This window comes from Ictalurus punctatus, chromosome 15 (genome assembly GCF_001660625.3).
Source record: "Ictalurus punctatus breed USDA103 chromosome 15, Coco_2.0, whole genome shotgun sequence".
NCBI lineage: Eukaryota > Metazoa > Chordata > Actinopteri > Siluriformes > Ictaluridae > Ictalurus > Ictalurus punctatus.
The window spans coordinates 24,884,764-24,899,066 of NC_030430.2; the positions used below are offsets into that span (position 1 = coordinate 24,884,764).

General features: G+C 44.2%; 1 protein-coding gene across 1 annotated transcript; it reads left to right on the forward strand.

Moving 5' to 3' along the window:
• The first annotated feature begins 1,165 nt into the window (after positions 1-1,165).
• Positions 1,166-13,658, forward strand: LOC108276059 (structural maintenance of chromosomes protein 1A). Its single transcript, XM_017487364.3, has 26 exons — positions 1,166-1,614; positions 3,249-3,437; positions 3,661-3,773; positions 3,944-4,147; positions 5,131-5,369; positions 5,549-5,807; positions 5,888-6,028; positions 6,123-6,205; positions 6,739-6,838; positions 6,964-7,071; positions 7,730-7,915; positions 8,015-8,194; positions 8,428-8,574; positions 8,660-8,797; positions 8,898-9,014; positions 9,127-9,233; positions 9,551-9,692; positions 9,799-9,944; positions 10,125-10,278; positions 11,483-11,593; positions 12,072-12,228; positions 12,339-12,493; positions 12,580-12,731; positions 12,850-12,919; positions 13,010-13,120; positions 13,213-13,658. Exons 1-26 carry the CDS (start codon positions 1,506-1,508, stop codon positions 13,291-13,293), a joined length of 3,699 nt encoding a protein of 1,232 aa, XP_017342853.2. The 5' UTR covers positions 1,166-1,505; the 3' UTR covers positions 13,294-13,658.
• Positions 13,659-14,303: the final 645 nt, after the last annotated feature.

Below are 14,303 nucleotides of genomic sequence, written 5' to 3' on the forward strand. Positions count from 1 at the left end.
TTTATAATTAATGTGAAATTTTACATTTAAAATTTTTAAATTCTAGTTAAGACTCTTGCAGCTGCATCCTGGACTAACTGGAGTTTGTTTATGCTCCTACTGGAACATCCAGACAGTAAGGCATTACAGTAATCTAGCCTAGAGGTGACGAAAGCATGAACTATTAATAGCAGTGGAAGGCACGGGCCAGACCCCGGGCAAGGACCTCTCACTGTCCGCCGCCCGCAGTCTTCGAGATCTCCACCAGGTACCGCTTCGCCTCTCTCCGTGAGACCAAACCAAACGCCGTGATCATCGGAGACTCCACTGTTCGGAATGTCTGCGTCGCCTCATCTAAAGGTAAGGTGCGCACACACTGTTTATAATCTTAAACTCAGTAAAACTAAATAATCCTTATTAAAAAATAATCCTAATCCTAATCTTCACCTCAGTAAAACTAATCCTAATCTTAACCTTCACCTCAGAAAAACTAATCCTAATCAAAACATTAGATTTAGCAAAAGTAATCTTAATCCTAAATTTAACATCAATAAAACTAATCCCAATCTTAACATTAATCTAAGTAAAGCTATGCCTAATCCAGACTTTAAGATCTATAAACTAATCCTAATCCTAAACTTCACATCAGCGAAATGAATCCATTTTAAACTCAGTCTAAGTAATCCTAATCCTAAAGTTAGCCTAAACAATAAAGTAATTAAAATATTAACCTTAACCTCAGTAGAACTAATCATAATTCTAATCTTACACCCAGTAAAAGTAATCCTAAATTTAACCATACCTTTTTAAAAATTTAAGTTGTGGCTGTTTTATTATTTCGTAAATAAACCCTAAAAAGAAATTAAACACCACCACCACCCCCATTTTGTATATTATATTTTGCTATAATATACAAAAAAGAAACATTTGTGTGTGTATATAATATATTTCTTCTTCTTCTTCTTCTTCTTCTTCTTATTATTATTATTATTATTATTATTATTATTATTATTATTATTGCAATCTATTTTATATCAAAACGGCATAATTTCATTGTTCTTGCTTGTGATATCTTGCAATATCGCGGGATTTCCTACGATACTTCACGCGCTCGGTTTGTGTTCCCAAATCCCGCGAGATTCAACTGGACGTCGGGTCCTATTCGTAACCGTCCAAATCTCGCGAGAATACGCGATAACGCTTTTGTAATAGGCGCGCAGACAAGTGTGTTTATTTTTCCGTGTCCGCTGCAAGTTTGGCTGTGTTTCAGCCCCAAAAACACAACTGCAGCGGAACTTATAAAAAAAAGTAATATTTATCGAGTGTAAATGCGTTTGTTTGCAGTTTCGGTGTAGCTAGTTTGATATTTGTTTATATATAAGCCGTGCTAATGGCAGTGTTAGCATTTTAGCTAACTGGCTAAGCTAGCAAGGGAGCTAGAAATTCGTAACGGTGTTTTTTTTTAATGTTGTTCTCGCGTTTTTTCTTTGAATTTCGGTATTTAAATCGCATTTTAGTACAGTAAAATGGGTTATTTAAAGTTAATCGAGATAGAAAATTTCAAATCGTACAAAGGAAGACAGATAATCGGGCCTTTTCACAAGTTTACTGCGATTATTGGACCGAATGGATCAGGTGAGTAGAGTGGACTCACAACACATCAATTAATTAATTAATTAATTAATGCATGCATATAGTTATACTTTAGATAGCTCTTCAGCAAGTTTAGTTACGTAGATACATGTAATGTATTTACAACATAGTAGTGCTATTACTTGGCAGGAAAGGAACTGAAATATACACTCGCCGTCCATTTTATTAGGAACACCTGCTCGTTCATCCAATCAGCTAATCATATAGCAGCAGCACGATAAGATCTTCATTAATGTTCACATCAAACATCAGAACAAAGAAAAAGTCTGATCTCTCTGACCATGGTGCGGATATTTGAGCATTCAGGAACCGCTGATCTCCTGAGAATTTCTGTAGAGTTCACACTGGATGGTGCGAAAAACAAAAAACACTGAGCGAGTCGACAGTTCTGTGGGTGGAAACACCACGTTCTTAAGAAAACGGCCAGATTGGTTCGAGCTGCCGGGAAGCATGTAGTGACCCGTATAATCACGCGTTACAGCCGTGATGAGCAGAAAAGCATCTCGGCGTGAACAAGACGTCGAACCTTGAGGTGGACGTGCGACCACGGATGAAGACAGTCCAGTTTAGGCGAGTCCGTGCCCTGATAGACGGAGATTCCAGTTCTTGGCTGACGTCACAGGAGAAGAACCTGATGTGTTCTTCTGATGTTGTTGCTCATCCACCTCAGTGTTCGATGTGTTGTGCCTGCTGAGATGTTTTTCTGCTCACCGTGGTTGTGTAACAATCTAGAACCTAGTAGCTACAGTTTCACACACCCACGTACAATTGACGTATGGAATCACGCGCAGAAGTTCTTCTCGATTCGTCGTCATTTTCTAAAACGTTCTTTGGAAGTCTTCCTGACGGAAAAGCTCTTTTGTTGGAGGGCTCTACGCTGAAGCTTTAAGGGTTTCTTAACCGAGTGCTACATTTTGTAAGGAGTGTTTCCGATCAGAAAGCGTTACCCTGTTACCTGTAGAACCCTTTTCGGAACGCTTAATTATGCAAAGAACCCTGGAAGAACTATTTTTATTTGTGCGATTAAAAACAGCTCATTCAGAACCTGTCCGGATGTTAACATTTCACTTTTTGGTACATCTCATTTGGGTGCTTCATGGTTCGTAATAGTTTGTTGGGTAGTTAAGAGTTCTTTGCCCCTATTTAACCCTGAAGAACCCTTAACGAATCCTGAAGAACAATTTTTTTAATAAAGTAAAAACTCCTCACAAGTTGCTGCTCCTCTTGAAGTTTGACATTTGGTTTCTTGGTGCTTGGAACATTTTTAAAAAAAAAAAGGGTTCTTTAAGAGTCCATTGGATAGTTAAGGGTTCTTTGCTTCCTAAAAATGGTTCTTCTGGAATTCTTTCTCATGAGAAAGCGCTTCATTGACTGGTTCTAAACAGAAGCTCCAAAGGTCCAACCAAAGAAGTTCTAGAGATTCCCAATTTTTGTTATCGGAAAGGGTTTCATGTAGAACCCTTTGAAGAACCCTTTATCTTCCTAAACCCGTGTGTAGAAACGTGATGTTACGGAATTGCGCAATCGATCCAGAACCTGTGATTATAAGCCCCGCCCCCTCAAACACACCCAGAATCGGTTCATGCATTTTTTGTACTTTTTTTTTTTCTCTTCAGGGAAGTCGAACCTCATGGATGCCATCAGCTTTGTGCTGGCGGAGAAAACCAGCAACCTGCGTGTGAAAACGCTGAAAGATCTGATTCACGGCGCCCCGGTGGGGAAACCCGCGGCTAACCGGGCCTTCGTTAGCATGGTGTACCAGGAGGACAACGGCGAAGAGCGCTCCTTCACCAGAGTCATCATCGGTAAGGCTGCTGAGAACCTTACTCTCTCACACACACACACACACTCGTATCGTGTAGATCACGCTAAACGTACACGTGTACGGATACTATGATAATAATAATAATAATAATAATAATAAGAGGAAGAAGAATTGTGGTGATATTGTTGGTCTTTTGAGATTTGCTTTCGTCTATTTACATCTCTCTCTCTCCCTCCATCTCTCTCTCTCTCTCTCCCTCCCAGGATCCTCGTCGGAGTACCGCATTAATAGTAAAGTCGTGGGGTTGCCAGAGTACAGCGAGGAGTTGGAGAAACTCGGAATACTCATCAAAGCCAGGAACTTCCTGGTCTTTCAGGTCAGATGCGTCTAACTGTGTACACTCACTGTCCACTTTATTAGGAACACCTGCCTGTTCATGCAGTTATCCCATCAGCTGATCACGTCTCAGCAGCACGTCAACACGCAGATACAGCGCAAGAGCTGCAGTTAATGTTCACGCCACATTTCCGCTGTCGTGACTCACAGGGTGCAGTGGAGTCCATCGCCATGAAGAACCCTAAGGAGCGAACAGCCCTGTTCGAGGAGATCTCTCGCTCCGGTGAGCTGGCTCAGGAGTACGACCGGCGCAAGAAGGAGATGGTGAAGGCTGAGGAGGACACGCAGTTCAACTACCACCGCAAGAAGAACATCGCAGCTGAGCGCAAAGAGGCCAAGCAGGAGAAAGAAGAGGTGAGAGTGATTCTGATTGGTCACTGATTCATTTTTAATTCCATCTCACTCTGTCTTCCCCTTCTGCTCTTTCTCCAACTCTCTTCTTCTCCCTCCATCCCTCTCTCTCCCTCTGTCTTCCACTCCTGCTCTTTCTCCAACTCTCTTCTTCTCCCTCCATCCCTCTCTCTCCCTCTGTCTTCCACTCCTGCTCTTTCTCCAACTCTCTTCTTCTCCCTCCATCCCTCTCTCTCCCTCTGTCTTCCACTCCTGCTCTTTCTCCAACTCTCTTCTTCTCTCTCTCCCTCTGTCTTCCACTCCTGCTCTTTCTCCAGCTCTCTTCTTCTCCCTCCATCCCTCTCTCTCCCTCTGTCTTCCCCTCCTGCTCTTTCTCCAGCTCTCTTCTTCTCCCTCCATCCCTCTCTCTCTCTCTCCCTGTCTTCCCCTCCTGCTCTTTCTCCAACTCTATTCTTCTCCCTCCATCCCTCTCTCTCCCTCTGTCTTCCACTCCTGCTCTTTCTCCAGCTCTCTTCTTCTCCCTCCATCCCTCTATCGCTCTGTTTTTCCCTCCTTCCCTCTGTGTGTGTGTGTGTCTCTCTCTCTCTCTCTCTCTCTCTCTCTCTCTCTCTCTCTCTCTCTCTCATATTTTTCATCCTTTTCCCTGTCTGTCCCTCTCCCTGCCTCTTTTTACCCTCCTTCTCTCTCTCCCCCTCCTCTCTCTCCCTCTTTCCTTGTTTTTCCTCCTTCTTCCTCTCTCTCCCTTTTTTTATGGAAGGAGTCTCCAGTGTCAGTGTTTAGTAGCAGTCAGTAAGATGTAAGTGTGATGTAAGTGGAATAAAGCACTTCGTACAGGAAAATAATCAACTTCAGGGTGATCAGTGACTCCTCTTCATCACCGCACCTCGTCATTGATTATTTTCCTACAACAGCACAACGCGTTGTGCGTGGTGGTTTATTCCCTACACGGTTCGCTCAGTATTATCCGAGTGTCATTCCCCCCGCAGGCCGAGCGCTACCAGAGGCTAAAGGACGAAGTCGTGCGTGCGAACGTCCAGCTACAGCTCTTCAAGCTCTACCACAACGAGTGCGAGATAGAGAAACTGAACCGCGAGCTGGCGCAGCGCAACAAAGAGATCGACAAAGACCGCAAGCGCATGGACCGTGTGGAGGAGGAGCTGAAGGAGAAGAAGAAGGAGCTCGGCCGGATGATGAGAGATCAGCAGACCGTCGAGAAAGAGATCAAGTGAGCGATTTAGATGGGAATTATACACTCGAGGTTATAATATAATATAACTTTTACAAGTGGACGATTTTTTTTGGCTCCATTTCGTGTTTATGCAGATTTAACGTCTTAGGAGTCTTTGAAAACATAGACGTTCGTTGTTAAGTGGCGATGAAGTGGTTGGTTTCTTCCGCCCGCAGAGAAAAGGACGCAGAGCTAAACCAGAAAAGGCCGCAGTACATCAAGGCGAAAGAAAACACGGCTCACAAGATCAAGAAGCTGGAGGCCGCACGGAAATCCCTGCAGAACGCCCAGAAGTGCTACAAGAAGCGCAAGGCGGATATGGACGAGCTGGAGCGCGAGCAGAGAGCCGTGGAGACGGCCAGGCAGGAGTTCGAGGAGCGCATGGAGGAGGAGGCGCAGAGCCAGGGCCAGGACCTGCAGCTCGAAGAGAACCAGGTACACCCCCTGTACAAATATCAAATATCTAAAGCCTTTAAGCATGTACTGATCTCGGAGAGCCGTTTGTGCGCCGATAGGTTAAAGCGTATCACCGTCTGAAAGAAGAGGCTAGCAAGCGAGCCGCTACTCTGGCACAGGAGTTGGAGAAGTTTAACCGCGATCAGAAAGCTGACCAGGACCGCCTAGACCTGGAGGAGAGGAAGAAAGTGGAGACGGAGGTACAGTAGAATAAATGCGGTAATCAAAGTCAGGAGAACAAGATGTCGTGAGTCTCAGCGTCTTGCTTTATGTCCGAATGTCGTCTCGTCGCAGGCTAAGATCAAGCAGAAGATCCGAGAGATCGAGGAGAACCAGAAGCGTATCGAGAAGCTCGAGGATTACATCACTACCAGCAGGTACACCACGACGGCGACAAAAACACCTCGGACTTTATCGGAGACGTTATTAAAGAGCGACACTTCATAAATTCGATCCGTTTATAGTTACGTTTAAGATTACGCAAAGCAACTTCACTTCCTTTTATAGCAGTCTTTCCTTCCAAACAAACAAACATTTATTTATTTATTGCATTTATATTTTTTGTTTTTCTGATGAATCTTTACCCCATGTTAGGTTTCAAACTTTGTCATTTTCAAAGACAACAAAACGTACGTAAAGTGTAAAGCTTGTTCCCGATGCAGCTCATTTGCATGTTGCGACGCCCACAGAACTCCATAAAAGGTCATGTGCACAGAGAGCAATTTACGAAATAAATCTGTTGGTATCCAGCTTGATAAACGAGGGCCGTTGTTCAGCGCGTATACCGGTATTCAGAGTATCGTTTCATGTCTTTCCGTTATTTCGGTATCATCTACGCGCTCCTCGTTACAAGCAGCACGAGATCATTTATCGCCACGTGCTATCGTTATCTTCTCCTCCTGCGTTACAGACAGTCTCTAGATGAACAGAAGAGGATGGAGGAGGAGCTCACAGAGGAGGTGGAGCAAGCCAAGAGGAGGATCGATGAGATTAATATGGAGCTTAACCAGGTACACCGCCGCTCGTCCTCGTCCCTTAAATGCGAGTGGATCAGTTCTCAGTTCCGTCTTCGTGATGAGCTCGAGGAAAGGATCTCATCACTGCGGTGTTTTTGTTTGTTTTTTCCTCCGTGCAGGTGATGGAGCAGCTCGGTGACGCTCGTATAGACAGACAGGAGAACAGCAGGCAGCAGCGCAAAGCCGAGATCATGGAGAGCATCAAGAGACTCTATCCCGGATCAGTGGTACGTCAAAACGGGCCGGTCCAAAATCGGTTTGTCTAGTGCTGTGCGATTCATCGAACTTCGGATCTCAGTTACGATCACGGCCTCCGACGAGTGTGGAAATAAAATAATGGAGATAAAACGATTATCGTGCCGCGTTCCGTTTCGCACCGCTCTCATTTTGTGTTTTTAAAAACCGCACGCCGGGTTTTCTTTACAGCAGTGCGCTTTTGAATCTCCCTGAAAGGCCAAACTCACTCCACGTCAGGCTGTGGCGTTTTTAGTTCAGCGTCTCGCCCAAGGACACTTCGGCATGTGGAGTCACGTGGGCCGAGAATCGAACCGCCGACCCTACGATTAGTGGACAACCCACTCTAGGACCTGAGCCACAGCCGCGCTCCTGACAAGAGTTTTCCTAGTTACAGGTCGAAAATTTCGAGACATGAACGCAGTGCTAATACGAAGCACCGTGTAAATCTAAAAATAAAGTGGCCACGCCTATAAACGACAGGGTGATGTGACTCGAGGACAGGACAACGTTTTTGAAAATCTTTAGCGTCCAGTGTCTACCAATTTAAAAGTGAAAGTGTGACGTGTAAATTTCTAAAAAATAAACAAACATGCACTTATTGTGATTCTCTCTCTCTCTCTCTCTCTCTCTCTCTCTCTCTCTCTCTAGTATGGAAGGCTCATAGACCTGTGCCAGCCCACTCAGAAAAAGTACCAGATCGCCGTAACCAAAGTTCTGGGCAAAAACATGGACGCCATCATCGTGGACTCGGAGAAGACCGGACGTGACTGCATCCAGTACATCAAAGAGCAGAGAGGAGAACCTGAAACCTTCTTACCTCTGGACTATCTCGAGGTGAACTTTCTGTAGTTTTGCCGTCGAGATCAGACGCTCAGTGTGTTTATTATTTTTTGTAGACAAACGTATTAATCGTCCCTGCGCTCTCGTCGTCAGGTCAAACCCACGGACGAGAAGCTGCGCGAGCTGCGCGGTGCCAAGCTGGTGATCGACGTCATTCGCTACGAGCCTCCACAGATCAAGAAAGCTCTGCAGTACGCCTGCGGGAACGCGCTCGTGTGCGAGAACGTAGAGGACGCCCGCCGGATCGCTTTCGGAGGACCGTACAGGCACAAGGTCCTCGTTACTTCGCGATTATGTGTTGCGTTAACGTAGCGGGCATTTTTACTGCAAATAATTGATTTCTATAAAGTTCTACAAACAGTCTTTGTTTCTCTGTCCAAAACATATCCTCTAGTTAAATAGCTCAGGGTGTGAGAAGTCTATCGAGCTTAAAAACCTTGTTAGAAAGGAGATACAGGGACAAAAAAAACACGTGTGTGTAAAACGTTTGCCTTTTCGGTTCACAGACCGTGGCTCTAGACGGAACACTGTTCCAGAAGTCCGGTGTGATCTCTGGAGGCGCGAGTGACCTGAAGGCCAAAGCTCGCCGCTGGGACGAGAAAGCCGTGGACAAGCTGAAGGACAGGAAGGAAAAACTCACCGACGAGCTCAAGGTGAAAACCGTAGAAAATGTTTGTGCGTGAGGCCGGAACGGTGCGGGCAATCGGGTGGCTGAACGACGTGTTCTGTCCTGTGTAGGAGCAAATGAAGGCGAAAAGAAAGGAGGCGGAGCTTCGTCAGGTGCAGTCTCAGGCTCACGGGCTGCAGATGAGGCTGAAGTACTCTCAGAGCGACCTCGAGCAGACCAAAACTCGCCATCTGTCCTTAAATATGCAGGTCTGGTAATTACAGAAAATATGTATATGTATGTATGTACACGTCATAATGCTATGTTTAAGACACAGCTACGTTGAAAAAATTAATTTTTTTATTTTAGGAAAAATCCAAGCTAGAGAGCGAGCTGGCCAACTTTGGGCCCCGTATCAACGACATCAAGAGGATCATCCAATCACGTGAGAGAGAAATGAAGGAGCTCAAAGACCGCATGAACTTGGTACGAGGAAAAACATCATTGAGTTAGAACGCAACGGAGGACGAGAAAACGTCCTGTCCGAGGTCTGTATTTACGTCTGTTATCATTTGTTTTTGTTTGTTTGTTTCTCCAGGTGGAGGACGAAGTGTTCTTGGAGTTCTGCAAGGAGATCGGCGTGAGGAACATCCGTGAGTTTGAGGAGGAGAAAGTGAAACGGCAGAATGAGATCGCAAAGAAGCGGTGAGATTCGAATGAAAATTGCCCCTTTCTGGGTTTATACAGAAATATTATCACACGAATATTCTAATAATTCATTAGTATGATATGAATTTCTTGAATTCTCGATATCGATTGGGTCCGAAGGTGCTGAATAACTTTCTGGTTCTGTAAATCGCTGGTTTATATTAATGCACTTCTTCTGATACGTCTTCGTTTCTATAGTAACGACTCATTCACGGGGATTTTTGTGTGGCGAACACACCACGTAATCTGAGACTTACCCCCCCCCCCCGATGATTATTCGGGCTTGTTTTAAAACCGATATATTCCTCACGCAGCTTGGAGTTTGAGACCCAGAAGACTCGCCTAGCGATCCAGCTGGATTACGAGAAGAACCAGCTGAAGGAGGACCAGGAGAAGGTCATCATGTGGGAGCAGACGGTGAAGAAGGACGAGAGCGAGATCGAAAGACTAAAGAAGGTGAAGGATGTTTCTAGAACGTTCACATTGTTAAATGTTCTGACGCGCGTACGTTCGGAACCTGTGTTTCACCGTGTCTGTGTGTCCGTATGACGGTTTCTAACAGGAAGAGCAGAGGCACATGAAGATCATCGATGAGACCATGGCTCAGCTTCAGGACTTGAAGAATCAGCACCTCACCAAGAAGTCGGAGGTCAACGACAAAAACCACGAAATGGAAGAAATCCGTAAGAAACTCGGTGGAGCCAACAAGTGAGGGTTTTTTTTTTGTTGTTGTTGTTGTTGTTTACTCTGGCTGTTTTTATGAGTACTCGAAACAAGTTATGTTTGGCCGATGAGAAAACGCAGTGAAGGGAGCTGGAAGAGTAAAAGCGAACTGTATTGGATAAGCGCTATATAAACACTGTCGTGTATGTGTTCGTGTGCGTTTAGAGAGCTGACACAGCTTCAGAAGGAGGTCACGGCCATTGAGACGAAGCTGGAGCAGAAGCGCAGCGACAGACACAACCTGCTGCAGGCCTGCAAAATGCAGGACATCAAACTTCCTCTCAGATCAGGAACCATGGACGACATCAGCCAGGAGGAGGTCGTTTATTCCGTCGATTCATTTTCATAATGCGGTTAAAGCGAACCCGCTGGTTTATACTCGACACAGCAGCAGGGCGAGCAGCGTTGATCGCGCACTCGGCCGTGCACCGTAAACAGTAGCACTAGACGAAACATCAGAGGCAAAATCATCCACGTTTCTCCTTTAAAATGTCCGGCAGTCGTCATGATTGTCGTCATGAACCGACCTTACATTCAGAAGTGTTTAGTCATCTTAAAGATCCAGTACTGAAAACAGAACTTTTTATTATGTTTAAAGGCTGTATGAGAGGTTTTTAAAATTCATACACTAACGTGGTTGGACACGACGTTGGTTTGTTTATTCAGTTGTGGACACAGGATGATGTTTGTATCGTACCACGCAGACATGTCACGATCATTTCTAAGGATGTGCACGAGCCGTGCTCTCCGAACGAGCAGGATACATACGCGCGGCAGCCGTCTTGTCTACGTGTAGTTCAGAGCTAGTATGATTGTAATCAAACGCTGTAAAGTCTTAAGGCCATGAGATTGAATGGAAATTTCGAAGGGGATAAAAGCTGCTTCAGACCTTCCTGGAGTGAGATCTGACTTAAGACTGTTTATAGTTTTAGACCCTCGGATCATCAGTTCCCATGTTTATCTCCAATCAAACTCTGCGTAAATGTTTGTGAAGACGTTCACAAACTCGTTCAGCACGTCAGTCTCAGGGCCGAAATATCCGGACGCTTCTTTCATGTATTAGCAACTATATTATGATATGATAGATGTTATCGCGAACAAACTATTGTTTGTTAGTTGGTACTAGTGTTTGCGAATTCAAATTTTTTTAATATATATACTTTAAACTATTAAATCGTCCGGAACCGATAGCTTAAAGACAGTAAAATGAGCATTTCCACCATTTCGGGTAATATTCCGTTGTAGGCTAATTTATTTTATTTATTTATTTATTTTAGATGATACATTTTATTAATTAAATATAGTGATCTGATGTTAACTGTACACTTGTCTGATGTCAGCTAGCTCAAACACTCATCGATTTTAGATTTTATTTCACATTACTGAATGCGTGGAATAAGGGGCGGGGCTTAAAGCACCTGAGCTAATCGTTTGTACTGATCTCCAGTTCTTACTGGTGTATTTTTGAGCGACGACACCTGCTAATGCGCCCGTTTTAAAGTAATAATTGTTCACATTCACAGGGAAGTTCTCAGGAAGAAAGTCTGAGCAGCAGCCAGAAAACATCCAGCACCGTTTTAGCCAAAGAGGCTCTCATCGAGATCGACTACAGCAGCCTGTCTGAAGACCTGAAGGTACTTTATTTATTTATTTGTTTGTTTGTTTGTTTATTTAAACAAACATACAGTCGATTCTTTTTTCCGTCGAATTCCAAGAACGTTCGTGCGGTTTGAAGAAGAAAAAAAAATCGCTCCAGCTCCTAGTACGATTTTTTATTATTACTGATTCAATGTTAGTCCAAAAACTGTCAATTCCAGGACTAAACTGAATTGTGTAAAAAAAAAAAAAAAAAAATTTATTTAAAAAATAATAATAATTAAATTCTTAATGTTTTTATTTGCCTGAATGAAATTATTAAAAATTTCTGCAGGATAGCGTTTAGATTTTTTAAAAAAGATGTATTTTAATTGATCATTTTAACCTGTTTGTTGTCATGGAAATAGCCATGCTAGCTGGTATGGCGTTAAATTATAAACAAACACGCAAACAAGATGAAGGTCGTTCGTCCAAGCTGATGAACTCGGTGGTTTTTATGTTGTCTGCGTACCTCAGGACTCTCTGTCGGAGGATGAGATCAAAGGCGAGATGAACACCCTTCAGCAGAGGCTTAACGAGCAGCAGAGCATCCTCCAGAGGATCAGCGCTCCCAACATGAAGGCCATGGAGAAGCTGGAGAGCGTCCGAGACAAATTCCAGGAGACGAGTGACGGTCAGAGCCGGTTTAGTTCTTCCCGTGGTTCCTCGTGTGGTTCTCTTCCCCAGGTTATGAAGAATAATCTAAACTCTTAACGATGTTATCGTACGCTGTCACGGTTTCAGAATTCGAGGCCGCTAGGAAGAGAGCGAAGAAAGCCAAGCAGGCGTTCGAGCAGATCAAGAAGGAGCGGTTCGATCGCTTCAACGCCTGCTTCGAGTCCGTCGCCACCAACATCGACGAGATCTACAAAGCACTCTCGCGCAACAGCAGCGCTCAGGTGAATTCCCCTCCTTATCTCGAGAAATCCGTATCGGCGAGCGTGACGAATCCCTGCCGTTAAAATTCCGGGTCGTGTAATTCCAGGCTTTCCTCGGACCGGAGAACCCGGAGGAGCCGTACCTGGACGGGATCAACTATAACTGCGTGGCTCCTGGGAAACGTTTCAGACCCATGGACAATTTATCAGGAGGAGAGAAGACCGTCGCCGCTCTCGCGTTACTCTTCGCCATTCACAGGTGAGAACGTCTGCGTAATTACGAGAGCTCACGATCCCAACTCGGTCAAAAACAGTCATCAGTAACATCTTGCATCATGACACTAATGACATATTAATAGCACTTATTTGTCTTCCAGCTATAAACCTGCTCCTTTCTTCGTGCTCGACGAAATCGACGCGGCTCTGGACAACACCAACATCGGCAAGGTCGGCGTTCCGGGCGGCGCTAAATTTATCCGCTCTTAACCGAACGTCCCGATCACGTCGATCTTAACGCATTCACGTGTTTACTTGCAGGTCGCTAACTACATTAAAGACCAGTCCGTCCAGAACTTCCAAGCCATCGTCATCTCGCTGAAGGAGGAGTTTTACACCAAGGCCGACTCGCTCATCGGCGTGTATCCCGAGGTCAGTCAGCTCACTAACTCGCTTCGCTTTTTACTCTGTATTATCTTATAAATCTCACACAAACCATATCTGTGTCTGTTCTCCGCTTACAGCAAGGAGACTGCGTGATCAGTAAGGTCCTGACCTTTGACCTCTCCCAGTATCCAGACGCAAACCCTAACCCTAACGAGTAAAGCAGCTCACACGTTCCCAGACACAAGCCGGGTTTGAATCTCATCTCGGCCCGTTGTGTTTAAATGGTTTTTGTTTTTTTTTTCCTTGTCACTTATTCCTCTTATATAGTCGTATAAAATATTCGTGATATTTCTGATGTCGCTACGTTCGTTTTGGGGATTTTTTTTTGCGTTTTAGCCGTAATCATGTTGAGAGTTGCACTCGCCTTTTTTGCCATTTTTACCGACGTACATCTTTAATCATGATCATTATGATGGATTTGTATTAAATTAGCGATCTTCATCCTGTCACATGACCCCTTTTTTGTACGATCATGTTTTTCAGTATGAATAAAAACCCTGGCGCTTCAGGATTTTTAGCCGTGCTTTATATGTTTAGATGTTTCTTCTTAAACTAAAGAGTAAAATTATTGTTGCGGGGGGTTTTCTTTTCTTTTTTTTTCTTTTTTTTTTTTTGGTCAATAAACTGTTTAATAATCCGAGTAAGACCTTTTGTGCTCGCTTTAAACCTTAAGATCAGAGATCTGATTTTTAAAGGAGTTTGTTTTAAACGATGTTATTAATTAAAGTTGTGCATAATTGTTCTAGCTACGTTTATTCAACACCGCACGTGTTAATAACTTAAATTAGCAAGAATATTCACCGTACAGCTGGTTTGAGTTTAGCCACGCCTACAAAACTCCATAAGAAGCAAAGCGCAGAGAGGGTTTAACATGACACAATGGCAACTAAACCGTGGAAGAGGGCCGCGCTAAAGCTCCCAGTTTACCGCACAGTAACTCCTCCTCCTTTTATAGGGTGCCGTTATTTTTGTCCTAATTGAATAGCTAGTCTTATTACGGATTTTTTTTGGAATCGAGTAACTCATCGACAACTAGAAGATACGATACGGAACGTAGGATACGATCGGGGTTTTCCCCCGGAGTAACCGGATTTTCAATAACAATACACGAATATTCCTTGTGCTGCTGTGAAAGATTTACGACGTACATACACATGCGCGCGCACAC

Bases quoted from the DNA above. Each gene is read 5' to 3' on its own strand.
- LOC108276059 (XM_017487364.3), top strand. From the start codon at position 1,506: ATGGGTTATTTAAAGTTAATCGAGATAGAAAATTTCAAATCGTACAAA. The intron at 6,206-6,738 runs GTACACCACGAC...CCTGCGTTACAG, and splicing joins GATTACATCACTACCAGCAG to ACAGTCTCTAGATGAACAGA. The intron at 8,798-8,897 runs GTCTGGTAATTA...TTTTTATTTTAG, and splicing joins ATCTGTCCTTAAATATGCAG to GAAAAATCCAAGCTAGAGAG.